At 36.7% G+C, this 20,025-nt stretch overlaps 1 protein-coding gene across 19 annotated transcripts in view; it reads left to right on the forward strand.

Annotated features, from left to right (window-relative positions):
• Positions 1–20,025, forward strand: part of LOC110445868 (twitchin-like) — a 191,456-nt gene that overhangs the window by 50,928 nt on the left and 120,503 nt on the right. For 14 of the 19 annotated variants that reach the window (XM_021490707.1, XM_021490699.1, XM_021490768.1 and 11 more), the window contains 9 exons: positions 4,301–4,391; positions 5,124–5,344; positions 7,185–7,276; positions 9,333–9,344; positions 15,621–15,834; positions 16,045–16,132; positions 16,728–16,786; positions 17,002–17,245; positions 19,306–19,337. In XM_021490707.1, coding sequence (XP_021346382.1) covers positions 4,301–4,391; positions 5,124–5,344; positions 7,185–7,276; positions 9,333–9,344; positions 15,621–15,834; positions 16,045–16,132; positions 16,728–16,786; positions 17,002–17,245; positions 19,306–19,337 — 1,053 coding nt within the window. Of the gene's footprint in view, positions 1–4,300; positions 4,392–5,123; positions 5,345–7,184; positions 7,277–9,332; positions 9,345–15,620; positions 15,835–16,044; positions 16,133–16,727; positions 16,787–17,001; positions 17,246–18,962; positions 18,980–19,081; positions 19,104–19,305; positions 19,338–20,025 lie in introns of those variants that run through there. The other 5 variants (XM_021490735.1, XM_021490849.1, XM_021490841.1 and 2 more) reach the window with 3 other exon arrangements.

The raw sequence follows: 20,025 nt of genomic DNA on the forward strand, positions 1-20,025 counted from the left end.
TGTACACATTACCCAATGAAACTTACCAAATCTAATGGATTTGGGTTTCAGTAAAAAGGAAAGAAATGTTTGTACAGATTTTATTTATAGATCATCAAATTTTGGCTAACATTTTCATTACAACAGGAAGTTAGGAGAAACTGCTCCTGTTTATCATCCTCAGCTCTAAATGATTGAAATATCACTTCCTTTAGATATTCAAACAACAAACATGTGCTCCAGGATAATACGCCACTACAACTATCCAAACTATAGAGTTTTAGGGAAGTTGACTGTAAAGTTTTCACCATTACACAGTACCATTTTCACCAAAGATAGTCAATATATACATCGACATGAGTCTTTCACCTTACATCATTTTCCTATTGGATTCCATGTTAATTTACTTCTGGAAAATTAACTGTCCTGGCTTCGTTTTAAGTCAAAAATTGTTTTAATTCAGCTCAAAGCTAGAGAATTGTACAGCACTCCTTAAGGTACCATTTACATAATTATCTGTTGAAAATATTTCTAACCATGAAAGGTTATTTGGCAAAAACAATTTTTATGTCAAAATTAAGCATTGTGTCCATGGGAATGATGTTAAAGTATAATCTTTATGCTTGGATGAAAAGTGATATCTCAACAACTAAGCCAGGGATAATAATACAAATATTACCGGAGTAATTAAAGATTGGTTAATTCTCCAACAAGATGTTAAATTTTATCAGAATTGGATGTTGAATGAGGTCACGAACAGTTTTTGAAAAAAAGTAAATCAACATAGAATCCAATTGGAAAATAGTGTAACTTGAAACATGGCACATCACTGAATATACATGTATATTAAAAGTTTCAATGTTTGTGAAGTTGTTAAGTACAGAAAATATAAGGTATAATGACCGACTTTGAAACTAGCAGCTGACACCCTTAACATGTGTTCAGACTGGTTTTTTTTTTTTTTTTTATGAAATGATCTTTCTTTTCTCTTAGAATAGTGTCAGATGATCGTAATTGATATAAATTTAATACATTAAATTTATCACCAGCACATTCAGGAATATGTTTATTAAAATGGAAATTTCGTGAAGATTTGGTTTAAGTTTGTTGTCTATGTACACTAGCTCATGCGTGTTCTGAGTTCATTGTTAGTTTGTGAAATCCACCAAAACTAGGACAAATCATTTTATCTATATTTTAAAACCTTAGTCTAAACAGGTCACAGTAAAATTTTGTGTTAGATTGTCCACCAATCTTGTGTACATTATGACATCACGCTACAATTGTAGTGTAATTGTACAATTTTGACATCATTACATTGTGTTTTTGAAACGAACCTGAAGAACCCTGTACAGGGTGAATGTTGCTAGTTTTGAAGTTGGTCATTATATCTTATTTGTTCTTCTATGTATCTGGTGACAAATGTCACAGGCTCAGGTTCTTACAATCTATGTATCTGGTGACAAATGTCACAGGCTCAGGTTCTTACAATCTATGTATCTGGTGACAAATGTCACAGGCTCAGGTTCTTACAATTTATGACATATCGTCTTCTACCATGAGCATTTACCTCCCAAAAAGGGTCCGCAGTGGCCAAGTGGTTAAGGCGTCTGACATTCTGCTACCACTAGTCCTCCACCACTGGGTCGCGGGTTCGAGACCTACAAGGGTCAGTGGCCAGATACTGGCCGTAGGTAGGTTCTTTTTCTCTGGTAACTTTCCTCCACCGCCAAACCCTGGCACGTCCTTAAATGACCATAGCTGTTAATAGGACATAAAACACAAACAAACAAATCTTATGTTAAAAAAAAGGGGAAATTTCATGATTTTAACTCAATCATCCCTGAAGACAAATTTGAACTCTTCCAATTCAAAGGTTGGAATAGTTCATTATGAAATTTAAGGGGTGTATGCTTTTAATGACTGTCTGCTGATACTTGGTTAACTGTTGTGTAGAAAGAAGGGTGGGAGGTCCTATGTGGAAATGGTTTCCTGTATATCAATGAAAACAAGAAACAAGTACTTCATTATAATTTTGCTATTGAAATATTGGAAAAACACAATGATAGCCTTTATCTCAGCTATTATTATTGCCTAACATCATAATAGCTTCTTGGCAGGATGTACGAAAACCTGGTTATAAGTGTTTCCATAGCAACAAGTGTTTGACTGCATTGTTGTTTTGATACTAAAGTCTGTTATTACCAATTAGAGTTAATGACGGACTCCGTATTCAAGAGAGCTACACTCTTGTTTCCATGGATACACAAGTGCTCTCTGCTACTCCACGTTGAGTTTAATAAACGCTTCAAACTTTAAAAATGAAGTGGCAATGATATCAGACAATTTTGATGTAAATCTATTTGAAGGCTTGAAGCTTTTCATGAAGACATATTGATTTTCTTTTCTCAAAACTTTTGTATAAAAATAAAAGAAATGGACAGAGATGTGCAATGACAATAGTCAATTGGCATATATATACTAAGCTGCTTTAGGCTTGAGTACAGGCAAACTGTACTCAAAATGTCTGGAAGTCCAATATTAAATTGCCAAAATTGGTGAAATCATAATGTCTTCATTCAGCCTATCATTTGGAAATGTTTAATACCACTTCCAAGGAAATAAACTTTCCAGAGTTCATTTCATCAACGTATTACCAGACCATTTATGGCTGTAACAACAAATTGAATACACTTCAAAATAAATGTTACACTCCACAGTAAAGATTTGTAAATGTACATGTATACATGTAGACTCGTAGATTACACTGGAGATACAGACCTGGTTCAGTCTGATGACTTTGACAGGAACTTACAAACTATCTCTGTTATATATCTAATGTTTACACAGGAGTAGTCCCTAGTGCTTAAAATAACTTCAGATGCTAATTTTGGAAGAGGAATTTGACTAATTTCCAAATGTTAGCAGTCTCACAGACTGCAGGGTATTATCTTACTCATCTCTGAAACATTGGGTTTTGATTGTGGTCAACACTTTGAAAGAATCTTTTCTCACCAGGAAATAGGCATGGTAGAGACTTATTTATAGTTTTGTGAAGAAGATATCTTTACATATTGAGATATAGACTAGTGTATCTAGATACATGAATATATTCATGTGTGAAGTATATATCTCTACATACAGAGATATAGACCAGTATGAGGTAGATATCTCTACATACAGAGATATAGAGCAGTGTGAGGTAGATATCTATACATACAGATATATAGACCAGTGTGAGGTAGATATCTCTACATACAGAGATATAGAGCAGTATGAGGTAGATATCTCTACATACAGAGATATAGACCAGTATGAAGTATATATCTCTACATACGGAGATATAGACCAGTATGAGGTAGATATCTCTACATACAGAGATATAGAGCAGTGTGAGGTAGATATCTATACATACAGAGATATAGACCAGTATGAGGTAAATATCTCTACATACAGAGATATAGACTAGTGTGAGGTAGATATCTCTACATACAGAGATATAGACCAGTATGAGGTAGATATCTCTACATACTGAGATATAGACCAGTGTGAGGTAGTTATCTATACATACAGAGATCTAGACCAGTATGAGGTAAATATTTCTACATACAGAGATATAGGCTAGTGTGAGGTAGATATCTCCACATACAGAGATATAGAGCAGTCTGAGGTAGATATCTCTATATACAGAGATATAGAACAGTGTGAGGTAGATATCTATGCATACAGAGCTATCATCAACCTCTGCATATTTACAAGTGACACATTACATTTACTGTGGAGAGGTTCTTGGTGTTTATGTTATAGACTTTACGGTTGTAACGGACCAACTTTTATTCTGATGGATATTAACAGAAGACCCTGTAGAGCAAGCATCATTTAAAGAATACCTGGAGAAAGAACCCATTCAATTAATTGACTTGCTCTCCACATCTGAATCCCAGCAGATTCTTAAAAGTTCCTTATCTGCCAGAAAGGTTTAAGATTTGAAAACGGTATTCACTGTCGAATGGTGCTGGGGGGCATGACATGTGCTGTTGTTGGATACTTGTGAGCGATGTTTTTGGTATGCAGTTTTTAAGTGTGTACCTCATTGTTGCATTAAAGGGTAGTATGACTGCCTAATCTTTCTGGTGGCAGGTTTGCTGTTCCTTATTATTTTAATATATATGTGAAACAAAACAACAATGAAATACTGCAAAAAATCCCTTGCTATTGCTTATTTGGTAAATTATAAACAGATGTAGTACAATATATATGTGATCCTTAGCAAATTTTGAGTAGCACACTTGAGAACTTACATGAGTACTTGTTTTTACAGGATCCTCAGACAGAAGATGGCGGATCGTACAAGTGTACTGCAGCCAACGACCTTGGTGAATCTAACGCCAACATCACCCTTAACTTCCAGGGTAGGTATAGCACGACTTAGTGTATAGAAGTCAATCTTCAATGTATCTTTACTACTGCAGTAATATAAGAGTCCTATGGTAAAGGGGGCCACAATGGCCAAGTGATTAAGGCGTCTGACATTCTGCTACCACTAGCCCTCAACCAATGGGTCGCGGGTTCGAGGCCTACGTGGGGCGGTCGCCAGGTACTGGCTGTAGGTCGGTGGTTTTTCTCCGGGAACTCCGGCTTTCCTCCACCACCAAAGTCTTACAGGTCCTTAAATGACCATAGCTGTTAATAGGACGTAAAACATAAATAAACCAAACCTATGGTAAATAGGGTATCTGTTGATACCTTACACAATTCAACCAAGTTATGATATGTAACACAATTATGTAAGGTTTTCTCTCCTGGCTTTTAGATGCATACGTACACTTGTTACTTATTTCAGACGGACCTTTTGTTATATAAATGGATTCCATAATGTGAATTTCTTGAAATCATGAGAAGTCATGCAATATCTACTTTTTCATCGTGACAGTTGATGTGAGAAGAACATGAAATCAGCTTCTGTGAATTAGAATTTTTGTAGTTATTTTTGAAGTGAATTAACCCTTTCACCCCTGTAGACCAAAATGGACTCATCCAGATCAATACATGGAAGAGTCTTCTAATGTTACATAGGGGTGAAAAGGTTAATATAGCATACTTTCAAGAAGTAAAATGAAACATGCCACATTGATGTTGTACAGGTGGTGCCAAGCCAAAGCCAGCCGGGACGGCCCCTACGTTCACGGACAAACCAGTGGTGAACCAGGAGAACAAGAACCTCTCTATAGAATGTAATTGTACGGCTAACCCCAAGCCTATCGTCACCTGGTTCAAGGACGGCAGAATCATCACTCAAAACTTCCGCTACAAGATGAGGACAACCAATAAGGGAGACGAACACCAACTATTTTTGGATGTCATGGTAAAACTTGTCAAATGAATCAGTGTAGCATGGTATTCTGGAGCATGATGATATGAACCGGGGTAGAAATACCATAATGGTAGTATGAACCGTGGTTCATTTCACTATAATGGTGAAGTGAAGCCATCGTGCCCCACCCTAAATTTCTCTACCCTAGACTTGATTTTTGATATTTCATATATAGGACATCTAATTGAGGTGAACTAAAACAGAATTGGTTTAACAAAAATAAAATAAACTAAATATACTTAAACCCTTCATTTCACCATTATGGTAAAGTGACGTTTCGCTGACTAGTACTGTATGTACTCTGTCACTTTCAGACAAATGACCAGTGAAGCGTATGTACACAAAGGTGTAAAATATGTACGAGCTGTCCATGCAAATATTTTAGCGTACATATTTTACACATACCGTACTAGTCATTGAAACATCACATATAAACACTCATTGGTTGTGCTACATGAATCTTTTCACAAATCCATTTTTACTCACCAACCTGTAGAAATTGTCTAGATTTTTTTTTTTTTTTGATAAAATTTTATATTACATTTTTTGAAGGAAACCTGAGGGTTAATTGTAAATGAGATTAGAAGGAGGTTGTGATTGTTACCGTTATCCAGAATCATTTCCATTGTGAACAGGGCTATGAGTGCACACAATTGTAACAGTGTTTCTTTATTCTGCTGTTTCCAAAAACAGTTGAAATGTGGAAGACATTGAGATTAGAACTGACGTTTGAGAGTAAGATATATCATGTATGGTGTTTTTATAGTAATGTTAAATGCAGTTGTGGAAATGATTACTTGGCATGAAATACAAAATATTTATGGGTATGTGTAAGTGTATATTGAGATATTTTTGGAAGCATTTTGGCTCCAGTTTAAGTTAAAGGAAGCTTATGTTTATCATTGAAACACAAGCTATTGTGGCCCATTATGTGGCTAAATGATAATGTTTTGAATGTTAATGATTGTAGCGCTGATATGCTGGAGAATGTGTTACATAAATAGCACTTTTGGTAATTCAATGATAAATTTTTGCAGTGTTTGTCTTGGGAACCAAGATTTAGAAATGAACAAAGTTATTTATTTTGGTAGTTGATAATTTAAAATCATAAGTTCATGTTACAAAATTGCTAGCACAGAACTCCAATAAACCAAGATATGATAACACCAGTAAAGATGTTTAATAATCTCCAAGCTTTTTCCTTGACGTTTAACACATGGCCTGTAGAATGGCATTCATACATTCTGCTGCTTAGATCTGACTATACTCAATTGAATTATATATTACGTCCCGATATTTTGAATTCTGGAAATCCAATTATCGGCTACAAATAAATCCCTGCTTTAATTTGAAATTGAATATTGAAATAACCATGACATGTGTCTTTAGCTTCCTTACCATTACATGTATATAGCTACCTGTAATTACAGTTGTTTCAGCGATTTGACGTGTAATTAGTTATTTCCGAGATGTGACGTGTAATTACAGTTGTTTCAGCGATGTGATGTATAATTACAGTTGTTTAATTATGTGATGTGTAATTACAGTTGTTTAATGATGTGATGTGTTATTACAGTTTTTTCAGCGATGTGATGTGTAATTAGTTGTTTAATGATGTAACGTGAAATTACAGTTGTTTAATGATGTGACGTGTAATTACAGTTGTTTCAGCAATGTGATGTGTAATTACAGTTGTTTAATGATTTGACATGTAATTACAGTTGTTTAATGATGTGACATGTAATTACAATTGTTTAATGATGTGACATGTAATTACAGTTGTTTAATGATGTGACATTGTAATTGATGTTTAATCTATTTCCAATTGTAGAGTTTCACAGCAAAGGACAGTGGACAGTACAAGGTCACAGCCAAGAATGACCACGGCGAGGGTAATGCCACAGTCACAGTAAACCTGGAGGGGTAAGTTGGATACTCTATCTCATCAATGAAAATTAAGTGATGCTATTTCATAATTTAGATTTTGTAGTTTAGATTGATTTCTTCTGTTGGTTTGATAGTATGGTGAAAAGTCTAGGCAGTAGTGCATCTTTTTGTTGGGTTAATTTTTGGCTACTAGAGCAGCAAGATTGTCACGACTTTAGAAATCTTTGGAATATCCATATGACTAATAGAGGTTCTACTGTATGTGAACTATGGCTGACGTATCAGTTATATATATATATATGTATACCTGTCAGTAAATATTGAGCTGATTGAGTAGGCTAGTGGATCCTTACATCTAGTTTTGTAAGTTAAAATGTAAGTAGTGATGGGGGCGTGTCACATCATATTCGTATCCCCCATAAAAAAGTGACTCAAGTTCTTTACAGTAAGGGGTAAGGCCATTTCAAGAGCATAATGCACAGAAAAAAATTGATTGTTCTTATAGGTAAAAAGAGGATTTTTTCAATTTAAACATATTTCAACTCCAAACAAATTAAAAATTTATTTATCAAATAGACTTCAACTATGATATGGTTAATTGATTCATTATTTAAGGATGACACTCAATGATTTTCATGTAAGCACATCAACATATTGAAGTCTCCATAAATTTTTAGATAATATCAATTTTTAAACTTTTTTTTTTTTTCAAAAAAACCCTGCCAATTTGAAGGGTATAATACTGATGATGTCCTTATCAACATGGCATCGCTCTAAAACCCACACAATTTTATCAAGTCTTATATCAAAATTAAAACATCTTTTATTGTATATTGACATGTTCTACATTTATACCTTTAATTTAGAATGCAGCAGTTTTTAAAATTGACACAGACACTGATACTATGATTGTATAGACTGATAGGATGGCAGCAGGCTCCCAAACTAATCTCCCAATAAACTGCTTCACCCAAAAACTCAGGGGTTACCCCAATTTATTTTGATAAATTTGACACCCATCAATAGTAGCAGTTGTCCAATTCTGCTGGTAACATGCCAAGCAAACAAATGCCTGATAAATAACAGGAGAGGAAAAATGCACAGCCAGACCGGGGTTCGAACCCGGGACCCTCTGAACTCTAGATGGACACTCTATCAATTGAGCTATCTGGTCGCCGATGATATAAGGTTTCCTTTAGTGTGTGAAGACTTGTTCGTGTACTGCTAGTTGGTTTCTGAGGTGAATGTTATAAAAAGACTGTGTGATATTTCAACATGATGCATTCTTCTACAGTGTATAAAAAACATCAATTTCATAATATTCTTTTAATTAAAAGATTTGAAGTAAAGAAAAATTAAGAGTTTCATGCTACTTATTTGAAATACTATAAGACGGTGATAAGTATAAGTACTATAATCAGTAAGACATACAAGTTATTATGCGGATATTAGGACACTGGGGCGACTTTTTGTTATCAGGGAATGCACTAGGCTACAAATGTAATATCCAGAGTGTCGTTGTGAGGAATGCGCTAGGCTACAGATTTAGTGTCTAGGTTGTTTAGTGAAGAATGCGCTAGGCTAAAAATTTAGTGTCTAGTTTGTTTAGTGAGGAATGCACTAGGCTACAGATTTAGTGTCTAGGTTGTTTTAGTGAGGAATGCGCTAGGCTACAGATTTAGTGTCTAGGTTGTTTAGTGAAGAATGCACTAAGCTACAGATTTAGTGTCTAGGTTGTTTAGTGAAGAATGCACTAAGCTACAGATTTAGTGTCTAGGTTGTTTAGTGAAGAATGCACTAAGCTACAGATTTAGTGTCTAGGTTGTTTAGTGAAGAATGCACTAAGCTACAGATTTAGTGTCTAGGTTGTTTAGTGAAGAATGCACTAAGCTACAGATTTAGTGTCTAGGTTGTTTAGTGAAGAATGCGCTAGGCTACAGATTTAGTGTCTAGGTTGTTTAGTGAGGAATGCACTAGGCTACAGATAGACCTTAGATAGCAGGGATTGAGGGATATGTTTTTTTGCAGTGGTAGTATAACATGTAGATAGAAGGATGTGTATTGTATTTGTGTTATTTGACTTTTATTGCAGGTTGAAAAAGAGGTAAAATTATGATTTATGATTTAATATTGTGTAACGTGATGTCCCCAAATACATATTCTACACACTCACCCAGTTTACACAGTGTCCTACTGCCACTACTACAAATAGTATTTAGTACTTGAGATTCAGCAAATTTTTGGGGGACAAAGTTTTCATAAAATCATGTAAAATTATCATAAACTATATTTGGTTATAACACCTTCGCTTATCAATGAACCTTAAATTATTGACTCATTTAATAAAAACATTTCTCCCACAACCACTATAGGTTTTCTCTCTCCCGACTGATTGGATAAATCTTCTAGGAGTGGGTAAACATTTTTGGTTACCCAGTAGTGGGTTACACCCTGGACGTGATTTCATTGGTCAATTTTTTACCTATGACGTCAAGTAACAACGCTTTCTGAAGTCATCTTCTATTGTGACGTCATAGTTCATGGCGATAGTTTCGCTGATTGGATAAAGGAATAGTGTATTCCATAGAGAAATGTGACTTTCAGAACATACAATCTAAATGTTGTGGGAGAAAACAGTCCCCAAACTCGTGATGGCTGCATTGGTTAACATGTTCATGTAACCATCAATAGATAATTTTATAGACTTTCGGTAAACTTTGTGTCTTTATATAATCCGAAAATTAACTATCTTGAGTTAGATAGATATAATAACCAACTATCACTCATTGGGGAAGCTCTATATCCCAAAGAAAATTGACTGAATTTCATGTTTGATATATATATACCTCCTTGATATTTTCAGTATTATGAATATATTTTGTTGATTCCTCTCATCTGTACTCTAATGATATGCATGTATATATATAGTAACAAGTCCATCTGAAGAAGTCCAAGATGGCAGAAAGGCATAGAGGTCATTTCTGTGTGTTTGTTATTTTATCATATATACACGATGTATGTAGACTGACAAAATCTATATAGTTAATGCTCAAACAATTAGGGAGTTTGAAAATTAAATTGATGAACATTTTAAAGAAACATTCTATGATATGTGAAACACAATAAGACTATTTTTTACATATTTATAATGATATTATTGACACTATTATAAAAGTTTCACTTTTTACACAAACAATGTACGTATTTACGTGTCGCAACGTTTCAAGACTGACTGGTCAATTTGTCAAGCTATGACTGACCAGTCCATATTGAAACATATGGGTATATCTAATACGTACAATGTTTGTTTAAAAAGTAAAACAATGATATTACATATTTCCAAACTGATGAATCTTATTGAAAATGTTATTGACACTCCTATAAAGTATTTGTTAAATAATTGTTGTTATGAACCTGAGGCTTTCAGCCTTCGTCCAGTATTATTCACGTAAATATATATAGACTTTAATTATGTTTGGTCAACTTCTTCGATATGCTTGTAATTTAAACTAACGCGGTTTATACTTATATACTCAAGAAAAACGAAAATTTATTTATCAAATTCTGGTTTTTAAATAAACATCAGATTTATTGAAATACAATGTTCCAGATATTGCAGATAAACGCTGGTTGATTATAAATGCCTTGAATATTCTTTGAAAGCTAACAAATCATTTTGTTTGGAACTTCAGACATGGAATCCACTCATGGTTATTGTAGTTTTATGGAATTCTTGCCATTTGAATGTTAAATGAAAAATGCCTGTGAAATGTGCAAGATGTTGGTTGGATCTAAATTTGAATGTTAAATGCCACATTGATGTATGTGTGGCCTCCTGTAGTGTGGGCGGCTGTACATCTGTCAGTACCAGACACTCCGTAGACCAACCTCCCACCAGAGTATAACCCACCTCTGACTCGGCCATTCCCTTCTTTGTAGCTATCACAATCCAAAATGGAATCTGTTCATGTCAGTTGTTTATATGATCATTTGTGTGTGGAGCAGATTTAAGGTCCTGTTTGGAGATGTAACTAGTTTCCGTAATTTCTTGGAACTAAACTATTAGATTAATTCTCAGACAAGGAGGTGTTATAGATCTGTGGAAGTGTGAGAAAACTGAGGAATGCTATCAATGTTGTTTACAAATTGAAATATTTAAAAATGACTAAAAGGATGAATGGAATTGGCAGATATCAACTGCTAGCTGCCCACTTCTCGTAAGTACCTCGACAAATGACAGAAATGTGGAGAAACTTACCATAGGTATCAAACATACATGTTGTGTGAGTAACTCATCTTTGGAATACACTGTATATGATTGAAATATACTAATGGGAGAATAAACTATCTTTGAAATACACACTCTCTAAATCATCATTGGAATGTAGTGCATCTACTTGATCAGGATACACTGTATATTTGTCATCATAAGAATTCATTGTGTAACTTATTATCTTATCATTGGGATACAGGTTTCATATGCAAAATAATTGCTATCAACTGCATAAATTTCAAAAACTTTTTGTAAAAATTCAGTTTCAAATTTGAACAGAGTTAGACTGTGGTGGTAGTTACTGAGTAGGACTGTGGTAGTTACTGAGTTAGACTGTGGTAGTTACTGAGTTAGATTGTTAGACTGTGGTGGTAGTTACTGAGTAAGACTGTGGTGGTAGTTACTGAGTTAGACTGTGGTGGTAGTTACTGAGTTAGACTGTGGTGGTAGTTACTGAGTTAGACTGTGGTGATGGTTACTGAGTTAGACTGTGGTGATGGTTACTGAGTTAGACTGTGGTGGTAGTTACTGAGTTAGACTGTGGTGGTAGTTACTGAGTTAGACTGTGGTGATGGTTACTGAGTTAGACTGTGGTGATGGTTACTGAGTTAGACTGTGGTGGTAGTTACTGAGTTAGACTGTGGTGGTAGTTACTGAGTTAGACTGTGGTGGTAGTTACTGAGTTAGACTGTGGTGGTAGTTACTGAGTTAGACTGTGGTGGTAGTTACTGAGTTAGACTGTGGTGGTAGTTACTGAGTTAGACTGTGGTGGTAGTTACTGAGTTAGACTGTGGTGGTAGTTACTGAGTTAGACTGTGGTGGTAGTTACTGAGTTAGACTGTGGTGGTAGTTACTGAGTTAGACTGTGGTGGTAGTTACTGAGTTAGACTGTGGTGGTAGTTACTGAGTTAGACTGTGGTGGTAGTTACTGAGTTAGACTGTGGTGGTAGTTACTGAGTTAGACTGTGGTGGTAGTTACTGAGTTAGACTGTGGTGGTAGTTACTGAGTTAGACTGTGGTGGTAGTTACTGAGTTAGACTGTGGTGGTAGTTACTGAGTTAGACTGTGGTGGTAGTTACTGAGTTAGACTGTGGTGGTAGTTACTGAGTTAGACTGTGGTGGTAGTTACTGAGTTAGACTGTGGTGGTAGTTACTGAGTTAGACTGTGGTGGTAGTTACTGAGTTAGACTGTGGTGGTAGTTACTGAGTTAGACTGTGGTGGTAGTTACTGAGTTAGACTGTGGTGGTAGTTACTGAGTTAGACTGTGGTGGTAGTTACTGAGTTAGACTGTGGTGGTAGTTACTGAGTTAGACTGTGGTGGTAGTTACTGAGTTAGACTGTGGTGGTAGTTACTGAGTTAGACTGTGGTGGTAGTTACTGAGTTAGACTGTGGTGGTAGTTACTGAGTTAGACTGTGGTGGTAGTTACTGAGTTAGACTGTGGTGGTAGTTACTGAGTTAGACTGTGGTGGTAGTTACTGAGTTAGACTGTGGTGGTAGTTACTGAGTTAGACTGTGGTGGTAGTTACTGAGTTAGACTGTGGTGGTAGTTACTGAGTTAGACTGTGGTGGTAGTTACTGAGTTAGACTGTGGTGGTAGTTACTGAGTTAGACTGTGGTGGTAGTTACTGAGTTAGACTGTGGTGGTAGTTACTGAGTTAGACTGTGGTGGTAGTTACTGAGTTAGACTGTGGTGGTAGTTACTGAGTTAGACTGTGGTGGTAGTTACTGAGTTAGACTGTGGTGGTAGTTACTGAGTTAGACTGTGGTGGTAGTTACTGAGTTAGACTGTGGTGGTAGTTACTGAGTTAGACTGTGGTGGTAGTTACTGAGTTAGACTGTGGTGGTAGTTACTGAGTTAGACTGTGGTGGTAGTTACTGAGTTAGACTGTGGTGGTAGTTACTGAGTTAGACTGTGGTGGTAGTTACTGAGTTAGACTGTGGTGGTAGTTACTGAGTTAGACTGTGGTGGTAGTTACTGAGTTAGACTGTGGTGGTAGTTACTGAGTTAGACTGTGGTGGTAGTTACTGAGTTAGACTGCGGTGGTAGTTACTGAGTTAGACTGTGGTGATAGCTACTGAGTTAGACTGTGGTGGTGGTTTCTGAGTTAGACTGTGGTGATAGTTACTGAGTTAGACTGTGGTGATAGTTACTGAGATAGACTGTGGTGGTAGTTACCGAGTTAGACTGTGGTGGTAGTTACTGAGTTAGAATGTGGTGGTAGTTACGGAGTTAGACTTTGGTGGTGGTTACTGAGTACGATTTTACATCTGTTTCTAGTGAGTGTGTTGCAATTGAGTTAGACTGTGGTGGTAGTTAATGAGTTAGACTGTGGTGGTAGTTGCTGAGTTAGACTGTGGTGGTAGTTACGGAGTTAGACTGTGGTGGTGGGTACTGAGTACGATTTTACATCTGTTTCTAGTGAGAGTGTTGCAATACAGAATTAAGCCATGTGGTGGTAGTTACTGAGTTAGACTGTGGTGGTGGTTACTGAGTACGATTTTACATCTGTTTCTAGTGAGTGTGTTGCAATACAGAATTAAGCCAAACACTTCCTAGAATCTGACTGGACAAAGTAAGGCTATCTTCAGACAGGCTGAGCATACTTTGATGTATCTGTAAGCTGCTGGCTATTGCCAAGTTCTATAATCTGTTTATATTATTGAAATAACATTCATCAACTTATCCTTGCACAGATCTGTGAACAAAAAGTATCTGCCATGTTTAATAAAGTCTGCATCCCACCTTAGTGTTTAGTCTTTGATCTATACACCACCACTGTAGTGAATCAGCTATAGATGGTATATATATAATAAAATGATAAGTACCCAAGATATACATCTAGGCCTTTCTGCCTTCTAGGGCTTCTTCAGGTGGACTCTATTTATATATATATGTTATTCCCCCAGCACATGTAAGGAGGGAAGGCCAGGGTGGAGGATTCCTGATGGACCTCTGTTAACTCATTCACCCCTGAAATTCCATAATGAACTATTCCAGCCTTTGAATTGGAACAGTTCAAATGTGTCTTCAGGGGTAAATGAGTTAATGTATAATATACAAACCTTATTTTCATATACAGTGTTGGTATCTTCCACCCTACTATCATTTGTTATTAAAGTACAAAAAATAGATCTGTTGTTTACTTCCTGGTCACTTAACTCATTCACCCCTTACATTTCATAATGTTCTATTCTAACCTTTGAATTGGAGGAGTTCAAATGTGACTTCATGGGCGAATGAGTTAATGTACAGCATTGGTATCATCCTTACTATCAGATACTTTCAGCTCATCACATTCACTTTGTGTTATTACAAGTTTCGTGAAATGAAATATTAATTGTCACTTCTTTATATTCTCATCCATATATTGCCTTATTTCTGTTTATTGTAACCCTACCTATATAATACTAACTCTCACCCCTATATTTATGCACTATTATGGTATATATCTAGACCTTGTCTTAGATCCACCCTACCTCTAAATAAACTCTAAATACCAAATCTAGTTTGATTCACCTGTAGACCTAGATGCATGTGTGTATTGTCATTTAGTTACCAATTATATAACCAAGCTACAGACATATTTGATTTAAAGTCAAAATGTGTTTGTATTTATTAACATGTCAATCAATTATTGCTTAAATGACTGGTTGTTGTAGTGATTGTTCTTCATCAAGAGTACAAGTAACACTGTCAAGTTTCCCACTGAAAGTTTCTCACATTTTCTTCAACAAAATTATGGATTAAATTTACAAAGACACAGGATTCTCAAACAGCACCTGTGCTGAATGTTTTTTTGTTTTGTTACTTGCGATTTCTAGATTTCATCACAATTTATCCAATATTGAACACTCAAAATGAAAAGTTTGGTATGTTGTGGTACTAAAAATAAAAGAAAGAAGTTTTGTTGGTATATCAATTAATAAAGATATACCAAATTTTCAAAAATATTAGTGCTCTTAATAGTTCACAAAGCTGATGTTTCGGTGATAAACATCTCATTTAAAGATTTAACATTCTGAAATGGAATGTATGTGTTCATTTTTCTATGAACTGGAACAGCTTTTAGGATATTGAATGTTATTTGTGATAATGTATTTTAGACCAAAGGAAGCCCCTCCCATGATGAAGGGCCCACCTTCCATAAAGCTTGAGGATGGAGGAAAGCGCCTCGTCATGGAGATCAAGGTTGCGTCTGCCTCCAAGCCTACAGCAATGTGGTACTTTGGGAACAAGCCAATCAAATCTGGAGGTCGCTACTTCCTAGACATGGCCCATGAAAATGACTGCTACTTTTCTGTCATGGAAATCACCAATGTAAGGTCAAGCTATTAGTGGAAAATCATCATCTTTCATACAACATGTCTGGTTGAAAAACAGTTATTATATTTAGTAAACTGTATAGCACAATGTACTTGACTGTACATATATCGCCTATTGACTTTTGGTCTGCTGAATCATCTGAAATATTTTGCAATGAGTATTTGCCTGCCTTTGGTTTAACTACTGATTTCTAATTTTTGACAGCCCTCTGACCTTGACTCGGGAGATTACAAATGTGTTCTGAAGAATCCAGGAGGGGAGGCAACTGCCACAGCCAAAGTCAACTTCAAAGGTACTCTACACTAGCAGATCTCTCTGGGTTCTCAAAGACAAGAATGATAATCATTTAAGCATTGAACTGCTTTCTGTTGGCATTCATAGGCAATATGAATGCCAACTGGACAAAAGCAAATCCAACATGAAGGGCTAGCACGCTCATTGAATTTGCCAATGTCCAGTTGGAATTCATATTGCCTATTAATGCCAACTGAAAGCAGTTCAATACTTATATTTACCATTTTTGGAATCTGTTCATCTCATAAAAAAGGTCAGGTACGTATGGCATTGCCACTGTATAACCCTACCAATTTCAGTTAAATATAAGTTGATAACAAATAACAGTTTTAAAATAAATAAGGTACGTATATTCAAGGAATTGTTTTTGTAGGGCAGTATGAGCTTTTAAAGACTGAATTGGACATAACATGATTGTGTTGCTGTGACATGACATGGAATACAGCATAGACTCAGTGTATTGGGAACTGTCTTAACAGTGCTTAGTATGATTTTTGTTATTTATCCCCGTTCAGTTTTAATGTAGGGAGATGTATTTACACAATCTTTATCTGGTCAAGCAACACTAATCCCCAATGTTTCCTATTTTGCAGCCCTTCAGCCAAAGACCCAAGTTGAAGGACCAAAGTTTTCACAGAAGCTGTCTCCAAAGGTAACAACATCAGCCAGGTTTTCTATCAAACATACACTGTTTTCAATACAAATCTCAACTGCTTTAACTCATTCACCCCTGAAATTTCATAATGGACTATTCCATCCTTTGAATTGGAAGAGTTCAAATGTGTCTTCAGGAGTGAATGAGTTAATGAAGCTAAGGAGGTGGTTTATCATGAAATACATATTTATTGATGTTCACTGTTGTAACAGAATGTCATCGACGGGGATGCTGTCGACCTTATCGCCAAGGTGACCGGTACGGAACCAATCACTGTCACATGGATCAAAGATAATAAGCCTCTTGCTGCCTCCGATGTGTACAAAATCTCCTATGACAAGGGAACGTGTCGTCTTTACTTTCCTGAGGTGTACCCTGAGGATGCCGGCAACTATCAGGTGGAGGTCAAGAACACTGCAGGTTCAGCTATGTGTATGGCAAGCCTGTCTGTCAAAGGTAAGGTGTAGGGCTAACCTGTCTGTCAAAGGTAAGGTATATAGCTAACCTGTCTGTCAAAGGTTAGGTGTATGGCAAGCCTGTCTGTCAAAGGTAAGGAGTATGGCTAACCTGTCTGTCAAAGTTAGGTGTATGGCTAACCTGTCTGTCAAAGGTAAGGTGTAGGGCTAACCTGTCTGTCAAAGGTAAGGTATATAGCTAACCTGTCTGTCAAAGGTAAGGTGTATGGCTAACCTGTTTGTCAAAGGTAAGATGTATGGCTAACCTGTCTGTCAAAGGTAAGGTGTATGGCTAACCTGTCTGTCAAAGGTAAGGTGTATGGCTACCCTGTCTGTCAAAGGTTAGGTGTATGGCTAACCTGTCTGTCAATGGTAAGGTGTATGGCTACCCTGTCTGTAAAAGGTAAGGTGTATGGCAAGCCTGGCTGTCATGGGTAAGGTGTATGGCTAACCTGTCTGTCAAAGTTAATGTGTATGGTAAGCCTGTCTGTCAAAGGTAAGGTGTATGGCTACCCTGTCTGTCAAAGGTAAGGTGTATGGCTACCCTGTCTGTCAAAGGTAAGGTGTATGGCTAACCTGTTTGTCAAAGGTAAGATGTATGGCTAACCTGTCTGTCAAAGGTAAGGCATATAGCTAACCTGTCTGTCAAAGGTAAGGTGTATGGCTACCCTGTCTGTCAAAGGTAAGGTGTATGGCTACCCTGTCTGTCAAAGGTTAGGTGTATGGCTAACCTGTCTGTCAATGGTAAGGTGTATGGCTAACCTGTCTGTCAAAGTTAAGGTGTATGGCTAACCTGTCTGTCAAAGGAAAGGTGTAGGGCTAACCTGTCTGTCAAAGGTTAGGTGTATGGCTAACCTGTCTGTCAAAGGTAAGTTGTATGGCTAACCTGTCTGTCAAAGGTCAGGTGTATGGCTAACCTGTCTGTCAAAGGTAAGTTGTATGGCTAACCTGTCTGTCAAAGGTCAGGTGTAGGGCTAACCTGTCTGTCAAAGGTAAGGTATATAAATAACCTGTCTGTCAAAGGTTAGGTGTATGGCTATCCTGTCTGTCAAAGGTAAGGTGTATGGCTAACCAGTCTGTCAAAGGTAAGGTGTATGGCAAGCCTGTCTGTCAAAGTTAGGCGTATGGCTAACCTGTCTGTCAAAGGTAAGGTATATAAATAACCTGTCTGTCAAAGGTTAGGTGTATGGCTATCCTGTCTGTCAAAGGTAAGGTGTATGGCTAACCTGTCTGGCAAAGGTAAGGTGTATGGCTAACCTGTCTGTCAAAGTTAAGGTGTATGGTAAGCCTGTCTGTCAAAGGTAAGGTGTATGGCTAACCTGTCTGGCAAAGGTAAGGTGTATGGCTAACCTGTCTGTAAAAGGTAAGGTGTATGGCAAGCCTGGCTGTCATGGGTAAGGTGTATGGCTAACCTGTCTGTCAAAGTTAATGTGTATGGTAAGCCTGTCTGTCAAAGGTAAGGTGGATGGCTAACCTGTTTGTCAAAGGTAAGATGTATGGCTAACCTGTCTGTCAAAGGTAAGGAGTATGGCTAACCTGTCTGTCAAAGGTAAGGTGTGTGGCTAACCTGTCTGTAAAAGGTAAGGTGTATGGCAAGCCTGGCTGTCATGGGTAAGGTGTATGGCTAACCTGTCTGTCAAAGGGAAGGTGTATGGCAAGCCTGTCTGTCAATGGTAAGGTGTATGGCTAACCTGTCTGTAAAAGGTAAGGTGTATGGCAAGCCTGTCTGTCAAAGGTAAGGTGTAGGGCTAACCTGTCTGTCAAAGGTTAGGTGTATTGCTAACCTGTCTGTCAAAGGTAAGGTGTAGGGCTAACCTGTCTGTCAAAGGTAAGGTGTATGGCAAGCCTGTCTGTCAATGGTAAGGTGTATGGCTAACCTGTCTGTCAAAACTAAGGTATATAGTTACCTTTCTGTCAAAGGTAAGGTGTTTGGTAATAGCTAGCCTTGTCGTTCTCTTAGTGTATACCAAAGTAGGAAATTTGTGATACCAAGGTTTATTCTGTTTAGGTCATTGGGTGAAACATTTTTCAAAATTAAAAAAGAAATTGTATTTGTTTCAGACAATCCACAGCAGGACCAAAAGGACAAGAAGGTAAATATTTTTTCTGACTCAAAGCTGTTTCATAATTGACTATATAAAATATTTATTTACAAAATGTTTGAAAAGGAAATTTCTCGTCACCTTTTGTTGGGCTGTATGAAAGTTGTGATCAAAATTTCCAACATTGAAATTCGCTATGGTGCATTGTGTTCAATGATATTGGTTGTTCATAGGTGCTCATGGTCGAATACAGATGTGTTAATTGTACAGCTTGTATATGTACACAAAATGGGAAACACAAGAACATGAGAGGATAATAGATGTAATCACTTGTAATGTAAATCAAAGGATATGATTAACGACAATACACAACAGTGTAAAAAGAAATTCAGCAAATAAAGGAATTACTGAAACAAACATTACTCTGATATTTCTAAACATTTTCTTCGTGTTGGTAAGTATGGATTGTGAAAAGATTCATATAGCACAACCAAAAGTGTTTTTATGTGACGTTTCGATGACTACTACGGTATGTCACCTTCATCAGACAAATGACCAGTGAAGCTTATGTACAACAAAGCGTAGCTGAATCGAGTCATTTCAGTATATATATAACAACTAATTGCACATACGCTTACAGCATAGCCGAATCAACATTGATTTCTGGACAACTCGTACATATTTTACACTTTTTGGTTGTGCTTCATGAATCTTTTCTCAAAACATTACTCTGACATCA

This window comes from Mizuhopecten yessoensis, unplaced genomic scaffold (assembly GCF_002113885.1).
Source record: "Mizuhopecten yessoensis strain PY_sf001 unplaced genomic scaffold, ASM211388v2 scaffold267, whole genome shotgun sequence".
Lineage (NCBI taxonomy): Eukaryota > Metazoa > Mollusca > Bivalvia > Pectinida > Pectinidae > Mizuhopecten > Mizuhopecten yessoensis.